This window comes from Corvus brachyrhynchos, unplaced genomic scaffold, assembly GCF_000691975.1.
Source record: "Corvus brachyrhynchos isolate BGI_N302 unplaced genomic scaffold, ASM69197v1 scaffold542, whole genome shotgun sequence".
Lineage (NCBI taxonomy): Eukaryota > Metazoa > Chordata > Aves > Passeriformes > Corvidae > Corvus > Corvus brachyrhynchos.
The window spans coordinates 1,051,847-1,062,987 of NW_008236766.1; the positions used below are offsets into that span (position 1 = coordinate 1,051,847).

The following is an 11,141-nucleotide window of genomic DNA, read 5'->3' on the forward strand; positions in this document are numbered from 1 at the left end:
CCATGCCAGAAGCCTTGGACAGCTCCCAGCCAAGAGCTGTCTCACCGAGTGCCAGTAAAAACATCACATTCCTGGGTCATCTATAAGACCAGAAACAATAACTGCTTAGCACTTACTCCAAGTTTCTCCTTTATGAAATATCATTGCTTTCAAATGTCTTAAAGGCTACATGTCTGTGAGAGCTGGGATTCTTCCCTCCCTGCACTCACTGTGCAGGACATCCTCTTCTACTTCAGAGACCTTTTCCTGCAACCAGCACAGCCTCACAGATGCACACACATCAGTGGTAAGAGCAGCAAGCAAAAGCCTCAGGCAGAGCCATTCTGAGGGGCAGACCTCCTCAAACTTACAACACTGGCAACCCTTCTCATAACTTCCCCTCCAGCCATCAGTTTACACCTCAAAGACAGACCTAAAACACCCATTGTGCTTCAGTTTGCTTCTTTCCCAGGAAAGAACATCGTATAGGACATGACACTCCTGCCTGGACTGCTCTCTCTTCACTAGGGCAGGCTCAGGCCCTGGGTCTGCCCATCAGTACCAGTGTAACCTCCTCTCTTCCCAAAATGGAGCTCTCCCAAGTTGCAGGCTGTGCTCCACAAGGCAGCTACACACTCTTGGAGTCATGTCCTCCACCCAAGGCTCACTCTTGCACACAAAGAATAGGTCCAGGAAAGCAAAATGCTAAAGTAGCCCAGCTGAGAGGGACCCGAGTGACTCTGCCTTGGTGCACTGCGCTGCTCCTGAGAGATGGAGGGTTGATGTTTCGGGTTTGATTTGCTTTCAATTTGTTTTCCTGAAGCCCAGGATATTTTCAGCCTTAGTCCAGTACCAGAAAATGAAAATGCTAATGAGTTTTGATGATAACAAGACAGTTTCCCAAAATGATGAACATGAACTGATAAGAACTTGGCTGAGATAGAGAAGCTGAGCTCTGCATCTGGGCTGGTCTACACGTGGCTCAGGACAATCTTTTTTATAGCAAGTTTAATCTGAATTTTACTGACCAAAGCCCACTCCAAAATCTTTGGCAGGAGAAACAAGAGGCTTTTGCTCCAAAAACCAAGCCCGCCATTTTTCTCTTTCAAATCCCACCTCCCCGCCCATGTGCTTGGAATCTAGGGGAGCCTTCAGAGATCTCCTCCCAGTCTGCCATAGCACTGAGCTGTGTGAAGGAAGTGGCCTTTGCAAAGCACATGCACTAGCCAGCATATCCAGAAACAGAGACGTTCCTTAATGGTGCCAGGAATCAGAACAATTCAAACACTGGGAGGCTAAAATGAAAAGTCAGTCACAAGCCAGTTTCTATGGAGGCTCTTGATTCCTTGTTAGGGCTAATCCAAATTCTGACCATGAGAAAACTGTGGGTGTTGTAAATCCAAGATCTCTTCTTAAAGACTTCTTGTTATATGTGAAACATGAACTTTGGGTGCCAGAGCACCCAGTGTGCACAGGGCTGTCGAAGTGCTTGGGGAAGGGCAGGATGGAAGAGGGCAAAGAGAAGAAAAGGTTTTCCAATGAGCTTTTTGCAGCTCTATAAACAGTCTGCATCCCACAAAAGTTGCTTTCACAGTGTAATGAATTCCCTTCTCCTGCCCCCAGCAAATGCAGGATGTTAGGTTGCTCCCACCTAACAACTACTTTCCATGTTTTCAGGTGCACACTTCACATTCAGGCATCTGCTCCTCCATGGATTCTTGGGGCTGGCTTCTCTTAGCCTAGAAAAGTGGCGGAGGATCAAATTTTATGTGACAGGGAAGAGAGGGCCAGGATGAAACAGTCCCTGCAAAGGTGCCCAAATCATCTTTGCTGCTGACGTGTGCACTCACTAGAAAAGCTGTTGCAGGATTGCCTTGGAGGTATCAAGATGTAAGTGGAAAACTTCATGCTATCTATGGAAATGCAGACTGTCTGCTGTGGGACAATAGGTTACATTCCATTCTAATCTTGTTCCAAAATGAAACAAAACAATATAAATACATTTAAAGGGGATACTGTACAGGATTTTTAGAACAAACAAAACATAATTGTCACTGTATCCCTTGAGGTAGTTTTGGCACACAGACCCCAAAAAAGCTCTGGAAGAATCTGAGATCTGAAGGCAAAAAAAATGGAACAGTTTATTTGTATCACAACACACCAAAGGAGAGCAAAGCTGACAAAACACAATTGTTTCCTAAACGCAGGAATCTGCACACCAGACCCTGCAGAAGAGCAGCCAGCCATCCTCACAGGATCAGCCGGCCTGGCCCAGCCAGCCATGGAGCTTTTGCAAACGAGGCTGCCAAATGCATCAGAAGGTGTGAGACACCTCTTGCTGGGTATTACAAGAGCATCCCTCACCAGGACAGCTGGGGAACATTTTCTAAGGAATTAGCCTCACAGCAGTTGGCTTGGCTTGAAGTGGAGCAGTTTATAAGAATTTTAGGGAATTTTCATGGTTCTATATTACAGTGTGGCCTCGCCTTTCTCTTACATAATGTCTGCTAAAAACCGCATGTAGTTCCCAAATTATGGTTATTGCATTTGACAGAACTTGCAGGCCTGGAATGGGACTAACTGAAGGAGATGCTGTGCCCTCCTGGACATCAGAGCCACCCTGGCGTAAGTTTCCAAAACCTGCTCAGGAAATTGGACCCCCAAACACAAAAATCTGCCGCTGGTATATAAAGAATGCCTGTAGGATTTACCTGCTCCTTGCTGCCTGTACAAAATCTGTATTTTCTGTAAAGAGACGTATCACACTGAGGCACACACCAGTGAGGCTGTCCCACCACGCACCAATGTTTGCAGGGGACATGAAATTGTTACACTTTGTGAGTACAGCCGAGCCCTATGGAAAAGGCACTTCAGGCAACCACCCAGATTCCACCATTTCTCCCCACAGGACAGAAGGAGGTTGCAGGACCCAAATAAAAGGAGGTCTCTGCTACTTTTGCCTTTTCCACAGGTAGAGGAAATGCTGACATGTTTCTCTGCAGCTTCCAAAATCCCCTCTCTTTCTAAGCTCCAGTTTTGCTCTCAGAAGGGCGTGGCTGGATTTGCCCCACAAAGGGCAAAGCTGGTGAAGTGCACTGGCGTCACTCCTTCCTTTCCTTGGCTGAGTAGGCTGTACCAGTGGGATGAGACATGTCAGCTTCTCTACGCCAGGGTTTGGAATCCAGGAATTAAGTGATCACCCAAGGTGGCAGCAGCAGATCTGCTTTATAACTGGCTTTATAATTATTAGATAGATTTAGCAAGGCACTACTTGTTTTCCCTTTTTCTTTTTGCTATTTGATTGATTTTTGCCTTAGCCAATGGAGCATAAAAATCTCCAGTGCTGTCTCAAAACACCATTATATAAAAGTGTGCACTATTGATTTCATTCTGTTCCTGGTATTTCCTAATATGCTCAGCCATCTTTTGCACCAGCTTAAAAACAGTGTTCTATTTTTATGTTGTCCTTAATGTCAGGTGAATTTCACTGAGCTTTAAGTGAGTAAAAAAAGCCTATGTTAATGTTTCATTGACAAACTGATTCAACATTCCTGTGTATAAATCTCTTTTATTGTCACTGGTTATTTCAGTCTCAGCCTGGTCCAGGAGCAACCATTTGGCATTTCACAAATGGTTGTGCATGATTACAAATTTACTAACATTCTCAGAAAGATAGAAGTCTTAAACCACCCTTACCTGGTAGAGTGAAAACATTCTACAATTTAATTCTAGACAACATTTTCTAAGGTTTTGTTGGGTTTTTTTTCTAAATATACCTTATTATCCTTTTAAATAACAACACATTTTAAAAAAATTGAATTGTAATGCTGCCCTACGTCTTGTTGTGCTTATTTACACCAGCAAGGATGATTTCTAGGTGCTTTCCTTGTTCATCCCTGCATCACCCTCTGACCAGCCCTAGATTTACTGCAGCACAAGCCTTTAATGACATTTCCTGCCCACATATAAACCTTGTTGTAGCCCACTCTGACACATTTTTTATACAGAGTGAGTCCCTGTGATGCTACCTATGGCAAACACCACCCCCAGAACTGATAAACAAGTTTTCTGTTATGTTAGTTTAATGAAACTTCTTACAAATAGAGGAACCACACACAGCAATACCTCCCAGACAGAGCATCTGCTGTCCGCACGACAAGGGCTCTGCCACGGACAGAGAGCAGGGGAACAGCCAGCTCAGGCACAAGCAGCGGTGCAGGATGGAGGCTGCTGCTCTAGTGACAGGTTTTCTGCCTGACAAGGTGGGAAATCATGCCAGAAAGGGAAGGGAGGGGAAAGTGACAATGTGCCTTACTCTTAGAGAGGGGGACATATTTACAAACTGCCGTGGACATTCATTTGGCACCGAGAGTCAGCCAGACTCCAATATCTATACAAGCTCCCCAACCAAGTGTAGGCAACAGTCATGAGAACAGGACAGGAGCCACAGCTCCCCACCAAGTCACTCACAAACAGCTCCAAACCCATCCAAGAGGTGCAAGGCCAGTGTAAGGACAACCAGCTGCTTTCTGCTTTGCTGCCATCCCACCGGGTGTGCAGGATGGACACCAAAATCCCTGTTTGCACTGTGCTCCAGCTCCCTTAACACACTCTGCAACCCTCTGTGCAGATTCCTCCCCCCTGCTTTACACACACTGCCATGCTCTCAGTTTACCAAGTGTCCAGTGATTTTCCAGGTGGTGAGACAACACTGTTTGTAGGCTCCCCACCTCACCAGTTGACCACCTCAGATCATGAGGACTGAAAAAGAGTGCGAGAAACCAGACTTCCCAGTGCTGGCACCAGCCTGTTGCATGGTCCCGAGCTGCAGACTGATGAGAAAGTGCTGGCAGAGCCCTTTGAGATGTAAGCAGCTGCCCAAGAGATAAACACTACTCACAGATGTTTAGAAATACCAGCTTTACCTTTGTTTCCAGTGTTGTAGAATTTCTGATTGTGCTTGAAAGTACGTAACATAAAGAATTTATTAAGTGCTCAAACAAAAAACTCTCTACGTTCTCAGAAATTCACTACAAGCCTTGGGACCTATCTGATTGAAACTGCCGTTACAAACTCTCATTGTACTTGATATCCTTACATTTCCAAATTTCAGAGTGAGAAAACCCTGTTTCCTTTTAAAACCATGAGAAACACCCTCAGTTCAGACTGTAGTTTTGAGATCCTCTTCGAGAGAATTCTGCCCTCTGAGGTGAAGGTGATGTACTTACCAAGAGCCTCCTGCAGTACCCAAAGCGCCGGCTCCCGTCCTCCCCAGTCAGCATGAAAGAGAAGGTCTCACTAGGAGAAAGTGAATTGCCCAGAGCTTGTATCAGAACTATAGCATGGCTATAAGGTAGATCACTTAGAAAGGGACACTGCCTCATCCAGTAAGAGATTCTACCCACTGGAGGGTCTTCATCATTAGGACATACTCTGTGGAAGAATTCTGTCAGCAGTGTGGTTAAGGACAAGCCAACTGTCTCATTAGAAGAGATGGGTGCTGAATGTCAGTGACTGCAGAAGGAACGTGAGAATCAGATTTTGAGGGCAGTATTCCAGTGCTCCTTTACCTTTAGTTCAATCCTGTCTTTCAACTGAGCTCTCTTAAAGGGAGAACCTTAGATATTCTCTGAGAGTAGAGAAATCATCTTCTAATCCAGAAACAACACAGGTTTCCAAAATCCAGCCCATTTTATGTCTCTGTCTAGGATAAATACCATTTGTGACAGAGCAGCAAAACAGTTTAAGGTTGTAATTACAGCACAGGTAAAGGGATGGGTCTGTGAATTTGTGCCTGGGCTCAGAAACATTCCTGACTGCTTTGCAAGTATCAAATGGCATTATATAAAGTACTGCCTTGTGCGGAAATGCCAGGGTTTGTATCATTACAGCTGTCTCTGGGGAGACCTTATTGTGGCCTTTCAATACGTAAAAGGGGCTTCTAAGAAAGATGGAAACAGACTTTTTAATAGGGTCTGTAGTGACAGGACAAACGGTAATGATTTCAAACTAGAACTAGGTAGATTTAGACTAGATAAAAGGAAGAAATGTTTTACAAAGAGGGTGGTAAAACACTAGTACAGGCTCTCCAGCGACGTGGTAGATGCCCCATCTTTGGAAGCATTCAAGGTCAAGCTGGACAGGGCTCTGATTAACCTGATCTAGTTGAAGATGTCCCTGCTCATGGCAGAAGGGACCTTTAAAGATCCCTTCCAGCCCAAATCATTCCATGATTCCATCCCTTCTGCCTATCCTGTTACTCTACACCTTTGGATCAACAAGTTCTGACATATCAATGCAGGGAAAAAGGAATTATACATTTTTTTGAGGTCACTTTGAATGAAAAAGAAAATGCAAGCCTGGTTCTCCTTCCTTTGCCCTTCTCCCACAGTCATTCATTTCCAATGGAAGGAAGAAAGAGCTCCTCTGCTGGCATGGAGCACAGCTCCAAAAAGTTCTCAGACAGCAATGTTTTGGGCCAAATGAAGGGGTGTCCTGCAATGTGAGGCAAGCACTCCGAGGTGAATGACTAGGGCAGGGGTGGGAAGGGCCCCATCCTTTTTAAGATTTATTTTAAATACTTCCATTTATGCTTTGGAGTTCAGCACTCAGAGGAACCTTCAAGCCTCTTCCTCTCAGCCACATGGCCTGTGAGGCAGGCAGAATAGGGAAGAAAAAGAACACAGAGCTTCAAAGGAAAGAAAAATTAAATACAGCTGCTTGATCACAAAGCAGCCAAGACTCAAACTGCTGCTTCCTTAATTGGGCATCAGCGAGGCAGTGGCTGCTCCAGCCGTGCTCCAGCATCACTCCAGCATCATTCCAGCATCACTGCATCGTGCAGAGGAGCTCTGGAGCACTCACCTGTTGTACTCAGACACTGGGAGCCAGTCCTTGGCGTCGGGGAAGCAGAACTGTGGGATAGCCTTGAGGCGCTCCTCCGCCTCCCGCATCTGCTTGGTTGGTCTCTCCAGCTGCCGGGAGAAAAGCGAGGTTCAGTCAGTCCTTGGGGCGTCCCTTCCCAGCTCTGCTCGGGGGCAGGGTCACTGATGAGCTCTGAGAGCCAGGGCCCATCAGATTGTCCTGTATTTGTGCTTGGCAGAGTGAGGCATGACTCCACGACAGGCTTACAGGTACTCACACAAAAGAAATAATCACTGTTGGGGTTTTACTTTTTCTTTTAATTGCCTGAAACTCCCTTGTTGCACGATGACCTCTTAAAACACAGCCCTAACTCAAATACCTTTCTGCTGCAAGAGCACAAGAGAAATGCCAGAGATCAGCAAAAGTCTTTCCAGTGCCTTCAGCGAGTTTTGGAACAAATCCTAATATAGCCAAAATGAGCTAAAAGTGAAATATTTAGAAACTGAATTTAAACAGAGTCTTTAAAGCATCCACCATCAGGCCAAATTCTCCAGCTCTGGAAAAGATAAATTTGAAAACAGGGAAAGCTTTCAGTTACCTTCTCTATGCCCTTTGCTTTGTAACAGATTGCTTTGGAACAATTCTGAAAGCTCTGTTTAAAAATTGGATTTCAAATCATTTTTCCATTTATTCCCTTTACTGATCTTAGAATGAACTGTACATAGCAATTTCTCTTTTACCTTGGGAAACTGGTATGTCACTTCAGGGAGGTAAGTGTTTTTAGAAGGCTTCTTCTTCAGGGACACTACCACAAAATACTCAAATAACTCCCGCTCCTGCCACTCAATCAGCTCCAGTTCCAGGGTGCGATAACTTGGAGCCCTCTTCAGCATTGACTGGATGTGTACAAGGCGCTGGGTATGAGCTGGTATTTAAAAAAAAAAGGAATAAAAAAAGAGACAGATCATTACCTGAGACTGCAATGTGTTTTTGTAAACCACAGCCATTCACAAAGGACTTTCAATTTGCCAGAGTATTATTCCAAGCATGTTCTCCTTTCAAAAGCAAACCTAGTTAGCAAACCTTCTGTAGTCTCCCTTGCTAATTGCACCCATAAATCAAAACTTTCTCCAAGTACTGAAGTGATGCAACACTCAGTCACTGCAATAATTTGCAGATCATAACTGTTACCCTGCCAAAGGTCTGGCTTTTCTTCACGCGTAAGACTGGATTATAAGCCCTTATGTGGGCGTGCAAATGCACTGGGGCCTCCAGGGTGACACATCGGAGGCCTGGCTTACCCTGGTGAAAAACAGTTCTGTGCCCTGTCCCTACACAGCACAGCTTTTTGCTATAAACCATGTAAAGGAAGCCATGGAATAATCTCCAGGAAGGGGGACAGGGAAGAAAGGAAAGATGTGCCAATTGCCTCCTGTGGGTTGCTTTGTAAGTGCTAATTCTGTTGGGGAACAATCTTAGATCCATGGTCACTCATCAAGGCAAAGATGTGCCTTGATCCAGAGACTTGTTGCTTGATATCTATGGAGGACTGGTCATTAACATCATTACCAGTTCTGGTAGAAGGAAAAACAAAACAGCTCAGCAAAAGCAGCTCCCTGCATGCTCTTCCCCAACTCTTCACACCAGGATCTCTGGGCAAAGGCAAAAGAACTGTTAGCAGCACACCTCAAACCTTAAGGCTCTACTCGCTGCCACTGCCCACAGCTTCCAGAAGGCTAACTGGCCCTGGTGGCAGGGAAATAAGATGTCACAAGCACTCATTCACAGCAGCAATTAATTGACAGAAATAAAGGGAAAGCCCTTGATGTCCGGCCCTCATACACCAGGTTCAACAGAAAAATTAAAAATTATTTTGATAAAGCACTTGGGTCTGGTGCACAGCTAAGGAAGCTAAAACCTCAGAATCAACCTGCCTGCTCCTGCCTTGAGACAGCCCCACACTCTTCACGTTTGCTAGAGGTGAAACCAAAGAGCCCACCCCACCAGATGGGCACCCAGTGAGTCCTGTCATGCTACACGTGACAAGGGGGTCTTTGGCTCAGCACACCCTGAGAGCATCAATGTAAACACAAAGTCACTCAGGAACAGCTGCTCAGAGAGACATCAGAATGAAGATCCCCTGTTCCACAACAATGGGGGAAAGCCTCCCGGTTTTCAGTGAGATCAGAATATCCTCCCAGGAATAAGAGAGGGGCCAGGCCCTGTCTATCTTCTTTCATGGCCTTTGAGAGCAAGCAACCCCTCTATTTGCTGACACAAAGAAACAGAACTGCAAGTGCTTTTGGGTTGGTACGGGTAGACAAAGGAGCAAGGAGTCATCTGCCACACATCACTGTACAATGTTACACACATTGCCAGTTTTGGGTGGTCTTACCACCACCTATCTGGCACAAATCTGTTTCCCTAAGACAAGGTTTTCCAGAAAGGCTTGCTGCATGTACAGTAAGCAGGTGACATCTGCAGTGGATAGACATGAATGATTGCCCCATATCTTGTAACAGCTCCACACCCTTGTATTTTTTAGCCCTCACCTACTAATAACGTGCTGGGTTTTTAGTAATGAAATCTGTTGCTGCTGTCTTCAACTTTTTTATAGGTCTCTTTCTGTATCAGGACTTAGGAAAAGGAGGGAATAATATACTGGCCTGGCTCAGGAAGAGTTTGTGCAGGTGCTGATAAAGGAATTTCTACAATTTGGAGACTGCAGACTTATAAAAGAGTCTAAGAACCACAATGCTGGACCAGACCCAGATCCTTGCCTCTAACAGCAGCGAGGAGTAAACACAGAAAGCAGCATATGGATAAGAAAGGAGCATCTTTATCCAATCTCATCCCTCTAAGCCTGCACCCAGTAGTCAGTCTGGAATAGATCAGCATCTCTGAAGTGGCTGACAAAGCCAATCTATCAAAGCTCCTGTTCTTCATTATATGACGCAGTTGCCAAATCCTTATTAGACCTTCACAGCTCATTTTGTCCTTGCTTTCCACGTTCATGCTCCCATGTTGGAACTTTGTGAGCTCTGCAATAACGGAGTTAGGAAGCTATAGAGAATACAGACCATGGACAGGAACAACATGCAGTAGCAGGAGTACACACATTGATAATGTCTGTGACAGGGTCTGACTAGAAGTCACTGAAGGCTGATCCCTTACCTTTAAACCTGTCATCTGAGTCACTCTCACTCTCGCTGTTCTCATCTGCAGAGGACAGAGAGGCATCAGTTAATGCAAAACCAGAGCAAACAAACTCAGTTCACTGTGCTGTGACTGGGAAAAATCCTATCTCACATCTCTGAGCCTTGTGATCCACACATGCACTTCTCCTCAGTCTTAAAATATCTTGAAATAAACAGTTTGAATGACTCCTTAGATTGTGTTTTCCTTGGATTCAGTTTCAATATTGCTTGAGAGTAAGAACTTCATTTTGATGAAAGGGCAAAATTCATTCTCCATTACAGCAAACTGTTTGCACTGAATCCCCATCTATGCTGAGCTGCAAAAGGGCCATTTGGAAAATGGGTCTTAACCCTTTCACTTCTTGTTTTCAGGTTTGTTTTTTTTAAGTTATGCAGCACTTGAGAAGCCAAAGAAAGCCTTATGAGCTTTGTCTGCCTGGGCAACATTCCCAATCACCAGAATTCATCAAACTGAGTTAGAGTTAACAGACAAAAGTAACCTCATGACAACGTGTTACTGAGGGGGTCTTGTATTAAAGCTCTGTTGTACTCTTACTACAAACAGGGCCTGAATTTCCTTTTTGGCCCCTGTTTTTCCAGCAGCAGTCTGAAGCACAGTGTGAGTTACACAGTGTGAGTGCCGGGAAAAAGCATGCAAGAACTCCAGGGTCAAAACTGTGAATTTTGGACAAAACTTACAAAGAGGAAGTTATCATTCATAGAAGAAAGTTCTAAACTAAGTGAAGTCCAGAGTAGATGTGGAGGAAAGAAGGGAGTTGATGATCCTGTTCATTCAAATGGATTCACTGAACCATGTCACTTGCACCATACCTCGTAGGGACGCCGTCTCAATGTTGGACATAGAAAGTTTCTTCAGGCGCTTTTTCCCTCTTTTTGCACTGTAGATGGAATTGATTCTTTGGACAAGCTGAAAAATAAGAAAATGAGGAATCAGTAAGACTGAACATTTTTCTGCCAGGAGACTTAATTAACCTATCCAAACAAAATAGAGATGATAGATCAGCTGAACCCCCAAAACTTTTACTATCGCTTTTTTTTTAAATCCCATTTGTTTCAATTAGTTATTTTGATTCTCATTTC

At 44.7% G+C, this 11,141-nt stretch overlaps 1 protein-coding gene across 1 annotated transcript in view; it reads right to left on the reverse strand.

Moving 5' to 3' along the window:
* Nucleotides 1-11,141, reverse strand: part of ST5 (suppression of tumorigenicity 5) — a 159,783-nt gene that overhangs the window by 30,665 nt on the left and 117,977 nt on the right. The window contains 5 exon segments of the mRNA XM_008644869.2: nt 5,208-5,277; nt 6,844-6,953; nt 7,584-7,768; nt 10,018-10,062; nt 10,872-10,968. Of these exon segments, the coding sequence (XP_008643091.1) occupies nt 5,208-5,277; nt 6,844-6,953; nt 7,584-7,768; nt 10,018-10,062; nt 10,872-10,968 (507 nt within the window).